The sequence below is a fragment of the Pteropus vampyrus genome, unplaced genomic scaffold, assembly GCF_000151845.1.
Source record: "Pteropus vampyrus isolate Shadow unplaced genomic scaffold, Pvam_2.0 Scaffold95, whole genome shotgun sequence".
Lineage (NCBI taxonomy): Eukaryota > Metazoa > Chordata > Mammalia > Chiroptera > Pteropodidae > Pteropus > Pteropus vampyrus.
The window spans coordinates 4,112,528-4,125,088 of record NW_011888876.1 but is presented as its reverse complement, the minus strand read 5'-3'; the positions used below and the strand labels follow the sequence as shown (position 1 = coordinate 4,125,088).

At 50.0% G+C, this 12,561-nt stretch overlaps 2 protein-coding genes across 2 annotated transcripts in view; one reads left to right on the top strand and one right to left on the bottom strand.

Annotated features, from left to right (window-relative positions):
- RPL35 (ribosomal protein L35) overlaps positions 1 to 12,561 on the bottom strand; it is a 20,940-nt gene that overhangs the window by 7,144 nt on the left and 1,235 nt on the right. The window lies entirely within an intron of this gene.
- Positions 431 to 7,987, top strand: ARPC5L (actin related protein 2/3 complex subunit 5 like). The gene is made up of 4 exons (XM_011364295.2): positions 431 to 719; positions 4,809 to 4,881; positions 5,939 to 6,115; positions 7,393 to 7,987. The coding sequence occupies exons 1-4, from the start codon at positions 571 to 573 to the stop codon at positions 7,453 to 7,455; spliced, it is 462 nt and encodes a 153-aa protein (XP_011362597.1). The 5' UTR covers positions 431 to 570; the 3' UTR covers positions 7,456 to 7,987.

Genomic DNA, 12,561 nt, shown 5'->3' with positions numbered 1-12,561 from the left:
TCCTACTCAACCCTCAGGCCTCAGCTCGAAAGTTTCTTCTCCAAAAAGCCTGCCCGGCATTCGACAGACAGAGCCGGGCGCCTTCTCCTGGGTGCCTCGTGCCTCCTCTGTCTGGGCAGTGATGACCCTCGGAGTCTGCGGCTGTGCCAGCGCCGGCCCCTTCCAGGGTCAGGGGCTCCTTGAATGCAGAATGGAGGCCGAAGAACGAGCGCAATAATGGCGTCCACGATGTTGGGCCTCTCGGGGGCTGGGTGCACGATCCTGAGATGGAACGACTGAGGCGGCACGAAGATGGGAGTCTGACGGGGGGCAGTCGAGACGACTACCAAGCGCGTTACCCAGCACATTAACCAGCGATTCCAGCCCCGCCGCCACAGGCTCCGCCCCCACCCACCGGCACTTCCTGTTCCGGCGTGGGCCGGAAGTGGGCGGGCAGCGGCGGCGCGCGGAGGAGGTGGAGGAGGTGCCGGGCGGCCGCTTCCCGCCCCCGAGCGCGAGCCGGTTCCGAGCGGAGTGGAGCGGAGGTCGGACCCGGAGCGGAGCCGGCTGAGCGGGCGCTGAGCCCCCGCCATGGCCCGGAACACGCTGTCCTCGCGCTTCCGTCGGGTGGACATCGACGAGTTTGACGAGAACAAATTTGTGGACGAGCAGGAGGAGGCGGCGGCGGCGGCGGGCGAGCCAGGCCCGGACCCCAGCGAGGTGGATGGGCTCCTGCGGCAATATCCTTCTCCTGCGCGGCGGCCCGGGCTTCCTTCTGGCTCGGCCTTCCTACTTCCCTCATCCCGAGCCCCGGCCCCTCAGGCCGGCTCCCCACTTGTCTAACCCCTGGCCCTTTCTGGTCGGTCTCCCAACTCCCTTCTGATCCGGCTCCCTTCGGGCTGGGTTTCCTCGGTACCAGTGTCCCCCGCTTCCCTATGATCCGGACTCCTCACTCCTCTCGTCCCTGGCCCTGGCTCCCGGAGCCGCGGCAGCGTAGCCCCATTCGGTCCCTGGATCTCGGTGGAGCGGCTCTCGGCGGCCCCGGGAGCGTGCGGGACGCGCCTCTGGCCCCGCAGGCCGCTCATTCCTTTGCGAGGCCTCTCCTTTCTTCCCCGTGCCTCTCCATCCCTCCGGCTTTCCTTTCCTTGGACACCGCATCACTCCATCCCTCCTTGCAGGAAATGGGGTCATACTCGGGCTTGACCCGCGGGAGGGGCCCAGGTGAGCCACCACTGAGTAATCGAGCGGCCGGGGCGGCTCCTGGGCAGCCTTCTCGGGTCTCGGGCTCGGTTGCAGCACCACACAAAAAGAGGTGGGTGGATGGCAGTGGGGAAGAAAGGACACAAGGGGGAGCGAAGGCTGAAGTCCTTAATCCAGCCCTGATTGTGCACCTCCCACCCCAGAATCAATCTGACCCTCTAGCTTAATGCCACTCTTTCTCACCTGTTCTGTTTCCTACCAACACTTTGGGCTTTGGACCTTGATGGTCTAAGCCACATTCAACAAGTAAGTTTTGGCTCCCTTCCCCCAAATAACCTTGTGCAGGAGGCAGTGGGAAAAACTAGTAGTTTAAAGCTAAGAAAAACCAGAGAGCAAAAAGCGAAATGTAGAAGTAGAGCCCCACGACTGGAAATGACTATTTTTGTGGCCACGGAAAACAAGCGTTTAGAAAACGATTAAGAATAGAGGTGGTTTTCACAGCCTGCTTGGTCCCTTAGCAGTTTGAACACAGGAAACTGACTTTTTCTCACAGGAAGGATTTTTCTTATTCAAATGGTGTTACAGGAAGCGCCCGCTCCTCCCCCACACTTGTCAGGGCTGGAGTCTCATGCTGTATATAAATCAGGTTCTGGGTCTTTAATCAGTTGACTCAGCTTGGGAAGTCAGGCCCATAGAATAGACTGCCTTTGGGAGGAGTCCTGCAGTGTTCAGTGTGTCTTTAAAACAAAAACTTTCAGACTTTCTTTAGAGAGGAATGTTTTTTCTAAGGTGTATTCAAATATGTGTACAAACTTGTATTTTCTGTCCCATCAGGGATCACCTTGCTTACCCCATTGGTGAACTGGCAGCATGAGAAGGACTCCCATGAGGGAAGGCTGATTCTGCCGTCTGGTGCAGGACCTCACTCATGGGCAGGTGGTGCCACAAGGGCTCCAGGGTCAGGCCTGTGGCTCAGGACCATCCACAGATGGGGAGAACAAGGTCTGGTTATCTGCTGTCTTGGTTCCGGTGCTGCAGGGACTTACTGAAGGTCATCTCTTGTATGACCCTGACTAGTGATAGGTTCTTTGAGGCTGCTTGGAGGTCTAGGCTTAGCACATCCAGGGGATGGTATTTTCTTCACTAATTACAATATCAGAAACCTCGTTACCATGGAGAATGTACCTCTTGGGATTAAAGAAGGGGAGGTTAGCGGATGAGAACTGAAATCCTAGCAAATGTGGAGCTCAGGGAGGGAGGAGGAAGGAACTAATGTTTACTGAGGCCTTACCATGTGCCAGATGTTGGACTTATATTAGATCATTGAATTTAAGTTGTAGAACAGGCTTCTAGGAATCTTAGGACAGAAGTGAGGGAGTAGGGATAGGGGTTGATTGGAAGAGGGGGATATAGGTAGGATGCCTGTGCTAGTACTGTGTGTGGAAGCATGTCGTGAAATAGGAGCACGGACTGTTTATCCACACAGACCCTATATCATGCCATAGCTGTGTGACCTTCAGGAGGTCACATACCCTCTGAAGATCAGCATCCTTCTCTGTTAAAGGAAGGAGAACCATGCTGACCTTATAGGTTCCATGGGAGCATTGCTGGACAGTGGCCCAGAAGTCTTCAGCACAGCGCTGGGCACACAGCAGGTGTCCTGGACATGCTGCGTGGGTCAGTGGGTGGAGTGCAGCAAGGGATTGTAAAAAGAGCTTGGCTTTGGATTCAGGCATCCTGGGTTTGAAGGCCCACTGGACAGCTTAGCTTTTTGACGCTGGGCAGGTCTCTTCCCTTCTCTGAGCCTCAAATTCATTGTCTTTAAAATGAGAAATATGATTCTTGTCACAAAGAGTTGTTAGCAGTAATGAGATGACATATGAAAGCACTTGCTACAGGATCTGAGACCTCATAGGGATTTAAAAATAATATTCCTTTTTTCCTCTCTGAAGCACTTTCTCGTCCTCTGAAGCAGGGATCTGTTCAGCGCAGTGGTTTTGAGTGATTTTTCACTTTCCTCCCCCTGAGGGAATTTGGCAGTGTTTGGAGATATTTTGATTGTCACGTCTTGAGGGGTGCTACTGGAACCTAGTGGGTAGAGCCAGGGATGTTGCTAAATATTGTATGATGCATAAAACAGACCCCACATCGATCATCTGGTCTAAAATGGCAATAGTTCCATGGTTGAAAAACCCTGATCTAGAGGAAGCTAGGAGTTGGGCACAGTTCCCCAGTCTCGCCGCCTGATCTTTGGAAGAGCCTGAAGCCAGCTGAGTGTGGAGGCCAGCTTGGGAACTAACCTTCCTAGCTCCCCAGATCTTCCCAGCTGCTGACGGCCCTTTACCCATCAATACAGTGAATGCTTGGTAGACTGGTACTACAGAGAGGTGACTCTAAAGCAGTGATTCTTTTTGCCTCCATGGACTAGTTATCCTACCCATCTTCTGAATGATTTTGTTTGTCAACCATACTGTATAGTGAAGAGCACCAGCCTGTATTTCCTTTTTAAGCCTCTGGGACTCTCTTTATTGCTCTGGGACACCAAATTGGAAAAGAATTCTGAGGTAGAAGTTATCAGTAGCTGATATCAGACTGGCCCTTGCCTGGCAGTGGGGAGAGGAATTCCAAAGCTGATAGAGATAGGGAGTGGGCTGCCTCTCAAATGCGGAAGGTGGATCAGAACTTAGCAGGGGCTTGGAAGGTGGCAGGAGTGGCTTCTGTGTGGCTTCCGAGTGGCGTGGGCCCAGTTCAGTCAAGATGGAGCCCACACTAGGGAAGGTGGGACTCAGCTTTGTTTCACACGTGGGTATCGCCACAGGAACAGGAGTAGAGGCCTTATTGGGCAGAAGCCATTCCTCGTTCTATTTTTGAAGCTTTTTGGCTGAAGCCAGTATTTCAGATGAGGAAATGAAAGTCGGCTGATGTAATTCAGTTTAAAATAGGTGTCACCTTTGGGGACCTAACCCAGATTGTAATTTTCTTTTGAGTACTGGGTATTCGGAACTCAGCAAAGAATATGTCAGGATTGCAACTGAGATTTGGAGGATGAGGGAGGAGTGGCTCATTTATTGGCAGAGTTCTCTTAGATGAATAAATCTCCCTCCTGGTAGCTGTTGAGACATTGCTGGCCTGGGTAGGTCTTGGAAGGTAAAAGTTAGGAGACCTCGGTTTGTGCCTTTGTTTTTCCCTTTGGTGAATGACAAGATGGGAATGATAACCACATGGTTGCTGTGAGGATCCAGCAGGGTGGATACGCTGTCCCCTGCCGAGCAGGTGCACGTGCACTCAATCAGATTTTGCTGTAAGTTAGCTTGTGAGGGCAGTTGCTTAGCTACTTTCAGGGATGGAGGGAGGGAGCGTCCAGACTTGCTTTGAGGGGGATATTTTAGGGGGTTGTAGAAGGAGAGGCATGCAGAGTTGGCAGAGGTGTCCTCCACCCTCTTTGTGGCTCAGAAAAGCTGTAGGCCACCCTCTAAACAGGCTTTGCCCACCTGGAAGCCGCATTGAGTGGTGGGTGGCTGCGAATAAGATGCCATTTGACTCTACTCTTGAGCTGTCTTTGAGATGAGTTCATTAATAAAAGCATGGACATGTTTGAGCCTAGCCATCCTTAACTGGTGGTGATGCACAGGGGACATGCTTCGGGCGTTTCACGCAGCCTTGAGGAACTCTCCTGTCAACACCAAGAATCAAGCCGTGAAGGTAAAGGGGGTCACGCTGCGCCTCTGTTGGGTGTGTTGGGACCAGGGCTGTGGTTGTCCAAGTCTCCAGCTGCGCGTGAGCTCCCTGGGGCTCCAGACAGCATCTGTGTCATCTCTGCATCAGTGAGTATCTACCAGTGGAGTGAGTTGGCACTGGGCAGCGCTTCCACAGAATCCTCCTGGCGCTCCTGACATCAAAGCTGTCAGTGTTTATTTTAAAAGCTCCCCAAAGAAACGATCACTCCTCCCCTGGGCCTTATGGGGTGAGAAGTCAGCCCAACCCTTGCTGATTAGCAAAACTATAAATTAGCTTGCCATGTGGCACGTAGCAGAGTTTTGCTTTTCTATGCTATTGAACAGGCTTTATTTGCATAAGGATTTTCACTGCTTTTAGGATTTCCTGACTTTAAAAAACTAGGTTAGAAGATAGTTTCCGCTTAGTGCATCACTGAGGCTAACGTTTCATCACTGAGCCTAAAATTTGGTCTAGGGAAAGGGGTCTCTCTGAAGCTGGGATTTTTCCATCTTGTGACAGCATCTTGATGTAATCAGCAGACCTCACTGGTCTGAGGGGAAATGGCACCTCTCGCTGGGGGTGAATGCAGAGAGAAGCTGCAGCCAGATAAACCTGTTTTTTAAAAAAATGGATCTCCACTAGTCATTATGCTGTATACCTGAAACTAATATAAAATATTGAATGTCAACTCTAATTAAAAATAATGAAAAAAATAGACCTCCATAGCTGTGGTCCTGTGGCGTCTTGGCCTTGCTGGTGTCATCATAAAAATATAGTGATGCTTCTCCCCAGTAAACCAGTCATTTCCCCCAAAGTAGTGGGATAACTTATTTGCATAAGTAAGGGATACTTTGTAATTTAAATCAATAAGAGAATTTCTGCCCACTTATTTTTTTTTTAACCGTCTCAGACAAATTAGAAATTGTACTGTGTTCCTAGTGAGTTCTGACCACTCGGTTTGGTGTTTCTTGCCTGCGGTGGGGGACGTGAATGTGCCTGGGCTGTGGCACTGGGCTTCACTCCCTTTCTCTTTCCTCTGTAGGAACGAGCCCAGGGCGTGGTGCTGAAAGTGCTTACAAATTTTAAGAGCAGCGAAATTGAGCAGGCTGTGCAGTCACTGGACAGAAATGGCATTGACTTGCTAATGAAGTACATTTATAAAGGGTTTGAGAAGCCCACAGAAAATAGCAGCGCAGTGTTACTCCAGTGGCATGAAAAGGTATGTGAACACGTTGCCCATGTCAGCAGCCAGCTGACTCACCCCAACCCCAAGGTTCAAATCAGCAGGCCATTTTCCAGAACAAACAAGAGGACAGTCTGATAGGTATATGTGAACAAAGATTGTCCCATGCCTAAAGCCACCTGGGACATCTGATCACTTACCTTTGCCAGGGAAGCACCCGGTAGGGGTCCATTGTTTCTGGTAATCACAGCTGCTTTAGCTGCTGATTTATGCCAGGCAGGTCATGGGGGCAGGTACCTTGGCATGATACTGTGGATGGGGAGTCCCAGATGGGAGGCAGGCAGACGTGCTGGTGGCCGGGGCTTCATAATACTTTGCTTTGGTGGAGTTGGTGGTTGGGAGGATCTGAGGAATGCAGGCTGAGCCTTCCAGCTAGCCCTAAGGGCTTCCTGCTCAGGCCTCAGCCTCACCAGGCCAGAGTGGGCAGTGGCAGAAACCTTGACAGTCACTTAAAAGGGTCTTCATCCACCTGAAGCAGAAAAGGCTGTGCCTGTCCTTTGCTTGGTACAAGAGTAAAGCCTTTTATCAAGCCTTTGTCCCCTTGACCTGTCGAACTACGAGAAGCACACTCACCATCACAGGAGGTCAGGCTGTCACTAACACAGCGTCCTTCCATAAAGGCCCCAGTGATTTTAAGGGAGTGGTCCTCTGAGACAGCTCACTCGAGTGGTGCTGGGCTGGGGCTGTGGCCTTTGGTCCTGCTCGTGGGTGTTCTCTGCCTGCTTGGCTGGAAGGTGAGCTCTTGGGCTTAGTAGGTGGGGGTGGTGTGGAGACCAAGCCCTTGGGGCCCTTTTAGGCAGCTTGGTGCTCAGCCCTGGTGGCATTTCTAATAAGGGCTCAGGAAGGCAGCTGTGATGACCTAGTGTCTTAAGTGCTTGGGGCAGTGCAGCAGGCTGGAAACAATGAGCTTGTCAAAAGGGAAATTGTGGAGTCAAAAGGGAAATTGCGGAGTGGGGGGCTCTGCTGTGTGTGTGCTTGGTCACTGTTAAGCTCAGTTCTAGTGCCTGAAGAACTAGCACTTCCTGGACCCTTGGCCCCAGGACAGGGCTTTGTCCTGAGAACGAGAGCTCTGTTGCCTTCTGACTGTGCCTGTGCTCTTGCAGGAATCCTTTTTCAGAGGGTCTGTGACATGGTGGGACCTAGGTCAGCAAATGCATGGTCCCACTTCCCCTGGCAAGCCAGCCGAGGCTCCCCCTTGTCTAAATGGGTCTCCTTGGGTCTCATTTGACATGTTTCCTTTTACTGCCCCACAGGCGTTAGCAGTAGGAGGACTAGGCTCCATTATAAGAGTTCTTACAGCAAGAAAGACTGTTTAAAAAAAAAAAAAAAAAGAGACTCATGTTACCGTGAGAAGAATTTTGGATGCACAGGCTGGTGAAGAAGGGATTGACAATGGACCATCTTCCTAGGAACTCCCAACTATTTCGGGACATGCATCCGCTGAAGTGTATTTTATTTTCAAGGTGGAGGGAGAAATTGTCTTACTGTTTCCTAAATCCTTTGCAGGATCTGATAAGTCTATGCCTTTGTCCACAAGTAATGCAGAACTGACATTGTGACTGTCTACCAGAGTGGCTGGCCAGGGATGGTCAAGTGTACCTGTGTGCACTGCCTGTTTAAAATGGGGGAGGGATGATTTGGGCAGGTGCAGATCCAAGGGCTGTGGTAAAGGGAGCGCTTAGCTTGTTTTTGAAGTGGAAAACCCCAAGGGTTTGTACAGACAGCCCATCCTCCCAGAGAAGGCAGGCTCTCTTGGGTTCATTGTAAAGTGCCTGCTGCATCAATAAAGCTCTTGGCTTATTAGTATATACTTTGCAGTGTGTTTCATATATGTTAAAAAAAAAAAAAGATAATGAATGCGGGGTCGACTTCTGGAAATTCAGTGTGGAAACTCCATGTAGAGGGGGCAGATGTGCATCCCCTTTCAGCCATCCCCAGGGAGCGAGCATGGCAATCAGCCCTCGTCACAGCGGTACCTCAGGCCTCGGCTAAAGTGCTACCGGTTGCTATGGAGAGATGTTTTGCTGAATACGTATTTATTGTTTTTACTCCTTTGATTTGTATGTAATTTTGGAGCTTATTTAATTTAATAAAGTGCCAAACATTCAATAATTGATCTAGGCTTTAAAAGTCTTCAGTTTGTGTGACTGTACTTGGAGTCTTCTGAAAATAGGCCTCAGAAAGGCCTGGTCACCATCTCTGACCCCAGGTTTGGCTGTGTGATAGGAATATTCTTACTGCAATGTTGACAAGTTCTTTTAAAAATTAAAAGCTAGAAACAGGTAGTCAGCCTGTAGATATAAAAAGAACATTTTGTGCCCTATAAATACTAACAAGAGCCTCTTCAAAGAGTAAAGATGCTTTTCTTTCCTTTTTAACACATAACTAGTTTGCATTCTGTGGGCCTTGGAGATAGACTGTGACCAAAGTGACACAGTCCTCCCAACTCCTGCAGAACCCCCACTATTCTTGGGAGGTAGGCCTAGGCTGCTGGCTCATTAAATTGCATATATTTATTCATGCAAACCCTATGTGGGGAGATTCTTTCCAAAACACATGCTATGTAGCCCTTGAAGTACTGAATATGAGACACAATGTACTAAATTTATTAAGTCAAAGAAATATTGACACCAAACTATCAGTAAAACCCACTGTAGTTGCATCTGGATTGAAGAGCTTTAATCAAAAAGTATATTGCACCACAAATAATTTTTCTACAGCAATTTTAGATAATATAATCCCTATTTACAACATGGAGGGAGAGATCCAGATCCAATGCTCATATAAAGGGTCATATACTGTCTCTCACAGAATGTTTATACAAGTGAAAGTGCATTAAATCTGAAGTTACTCCACTCTTAAAGCTGAAAAAAATTCAACATGCAGGAGGAACGCCTAATCAAAATGCATCCTCTCTAAGCAAGTACAGACCGAGTGATGGGCCCCACAGCCACACCTACACCTGCCCGGGGTTGTGGGGGGCTGTGAGGCCCCAGAGTTGAACGGGCTCCTGCAGGTGTGCTGTAGCTGCCTGTGGCAAGCCCTGAACTGCCTGACCTTCGGAACTCTGGAACAGGTAGTAAAGCTACCTCTTCCTCATCAAAATGACGGAACAGAAGGGACTCCTGTTTTGTGTCCCCACCAGATAAATGGAAAATGGCATTCTGAACAGGACAGACATTGGCAGGGAGGAGTCATGGGAGGAGACTGAAGAATGGGTCACTGGGATGGCAGAGCCCAGGTGGGACGAGGGTGATGCTGCCCTTGCTACTCAGGCCCGTGAAAATGGAGCAGGTTAACTCCGCAAGAGCCTCGTTTTTCTGAGATATTTTAACCCTAAGTGTAATTGAGAAACAGAACTTTACATCATGGGATAACTACGGAGTTAGGAGCTCCAGCTATTTTTATTTGACCAGCGAAACTCCTCAAACTAAATAAACGGTTTCCCTTTAGATTTGTTTAATTTTGTGGTTATCCAGGGCAAGCACGTTCCCTTTTCTTTAATAATGAATACAACTTTTCATCAGTCATTACCAGAGCCATCTGTATACGATCAAGTCCTGCAGCCAGTTGGGGGCTATCTGGACACCACATATGTACTGTCATCTTAAATATTTGGGGGGTAGGGTGAGGGAGAGCTGGTGGCTCCACATATAGGGCAGACCACCTCCAATGTTTTGGTCAGGGCTTGAGGGAGGGACAGCTGCTGCCTCTCTGAATACAGCGGTCTGTGCTTAACAGAAAACATGTGATTAGTGCTTGCTCAGTGCTAACAACCCAGAATTAAGAGCAGAGCGAATGAAATACCACCACTGCTTCAGAGGGAAGCGGATGCCATAGGATGCCAGCGAATTACAAAGGGGCAAGAATCCCGTTAGAAACAGTTTTCTCTTGATGCTCTGATTTTCCTTTAAGAACGCCATTAAATGGCTTTTACAACAGAAAACATGTTTATAAGAGCAAAGAACTTGAGCTATAAAAAAAATAGTTAAAAGTGGTTTACCTATGCAGGACAAGTACATTCATTAGAAAGGCAATTGAGTATATTTGGTACTAAGGATCTTTTTATATATTTGCTAGTTTTCTTCAGTAAAATGAGATACTGACAGAAAGCTGCATATTCATTAATCCACACTGGTCCCAGAGCATCTTAAAGATTTATACATCTAAAGTTCAAGGTGGTTTGAGAAACAAGGTAAAATAATGTTTTGAGAGGAAGGGTTAAAAAGCCTCTTCTAACTCGTCTGAACCCCAACATGCTAACAGAGAAGGAGAATTTTTTAAAGCCCCCCTGCTGAGTTGGCTCTCCCTGGCAGAACCAGGTGAGCCAGGCGTGCTGGGCATCATTCCAAAGGGCAAGCTACGTCCAGAGTCGTTGCTACGTGATGGATCGGCCGCCTCCTCTCTGCCAGATGCGGACGGCTTCAGCTTTCCGTGCTAACAAAGTCAGAGGACTCAGGTGCGGATGGGTGCTGGCCAGGGCTGGGATTTCAGCAGCACTGGAAATGTGGGTAGTGCCAGGACCCTCCCATTTGTGACCAGAATGACAGGATCAGCTACCTCCTGAGGTTCATAGCAGTCTGCAGGGAAGTGGGCCTTAAGTCTTGTAAACAATGTTTAGATACTTGTACAAAATACTGCAGCGACAGTGATTAAAAACCCACCCAGACTGGTGTGTCAGTGTTCTTTTCACGGAAAATGGGGCAGCCCATAGAGCTCCGTCCTTGGGTAGTTCCATCTAGGACCACGGTGTCCGAGGGTTGGAGATAGACGGCCGGATGCTGCCCTTGGGAGCTGGCTTGGACCCAAACCATGACATCTGTGTTTGAAACGGGAAAGGCTCCTGAGATGAGAATCAGGACTAGGGCAGAGGGAGCTGAAAGAGCCCCGTCCCCACCCCTGGGCCACCCCCATCCTGCCCGGGCATCCTGACTGGCTGTGAGCAGAGCAGTGAAGACCATGCGGCAGTAACGTCTGGAGGGCTCAGAGCCCATTCCAAGCACAGGAGAGAAACAGGAGGAAATCTGAGCCGATAAGCACAAGGTGGTGGAATTATAGGTATTTTTTCCTTAAATTTTTTTCTATTTATAATTGATGCAGATACTTTTTGAATATATATATTTCTAAGTCGGGGTGCTGGGCCAGACCTAGGGCAACTGATGAAGTGATATCAATAAAAGTGCTCTGGAAAACAAGGTCTGTTGGTCAAGCAGAGCACAGACCGAGCTGCGGGCACGAAGCTCGTCCTCAGTGAACACTGCCCGAGTCAGGTTTGTCCTCTGAGAGTGCCCTCTAAGCTGATGGCACAGCCGTGGCTGCTCCTGTTTGCTGGTGTGGGATCACTGACCCCATTTTTGGAAGGGACAGCAGAGCAGGAAGCCCTACCTTGTACTCCAGAGTTTCTTTGAGCATGTTCTCTTCCTCTTGTGAAAAGTTCAGCAGCACTGACACAGCTTTTATAAGATGAAAAGCCTGAAACAAAGCAAGTGTTGCTGCCTGGGACTCCACTGGGGGTGGAGGGGTGGCTCGGGGCTAAGTGGCAGCTTTCTGGTTCTGCCCCTGGTGTGTGCTCCTGGCTCGGTGGGCAAGAACACGTGGAGGGTGCAGGTGGCCATTCTGAGGTTGATGGCAATGACAGGTTCTTTTTCTCCCCCTCCATCGTCCACCTCCGGGACTGGCCAGATCACCAGGACAGCCACACAGCGACCCTGCTCCTTCGGCGGGGCTGCTCAGTAGGCAGATTTGGTCCCTTGGCCTCTGGCCTCAGCATTCGACCCACATGTCCTCCCAGGAGCCAGTCCCTCTAGGTCCCCCCCACCCCCGCCCCTGCTTGCTGCTCAATCAGCAGGTCAATGCCAGCTGGAGAAATGACGAAGTGTCCACACTGGTGGCCAAATTGGAAGGCTGGAGAGGAAGGAAGAAGTGGCCTTGGTAGAAGGCCATGCGGGGCTTGGGCATGTGAGCCAGGCCCTCGGGTGGAACTCTACCCAAAAGGCAACTCGGACGCCCTTTACCTCAGATTCCCGACAGGACATGAATTTTAAAACCACGTGTTTAAGGTACTCATAGTTGATCTCGCGGGCATCAGTCAGGTCAGTGTTATTCGGGACAGAAGGGGCCATGTTTGCCATCTCAGGGCCGGGCTTCTCCCGGACTTCAAAAAGCTCACTATCGGGCCTGATTTTCTGAAAAACCAATGGAAAGATGCTATACTGAGCCACTCAAGACGCTTCTTAAAATCACACGGGAGATTCGCCTGGCCTACCCTGTGATCACCTGTTGGTCCTCTGCCACCCCCTGCGCACGGTAAGGTGAATGGGCCGCCCCCTGGGAGGAAGCGCCAGCATATGAAGAAGGCTCGGCCCCTCCACACGGGGTGGACGGCTGAAAGGAGAGAGGCCACCTGCAGAAGTTCCGACATC

Bases quoted from the DNA above. Each gene is read 5' to 3' on its own strand.
- ARPC5L (XM_011364295.2), top strand. From the start codon at position 571: ATGGCCCGGAACACGCTGTCCTCGCGCTTCCGTCGGGTGGACATCGAC. The intron at 4,882-5,938 runs GTAAAGGGGGTC...TTTCCTCTGTAG, and splicing joins CCAAGAATCAAGCCGTGAAG to GAACGAGCCCAGGGCGTGGT. The intron at 6,116-7,392 runs GTATGTGAACAC...ACTGCCCCACAG, and splicing joins TACTCCAGTGGCATGAAAAG to GCGTTAGCAGTAGGAGGACT.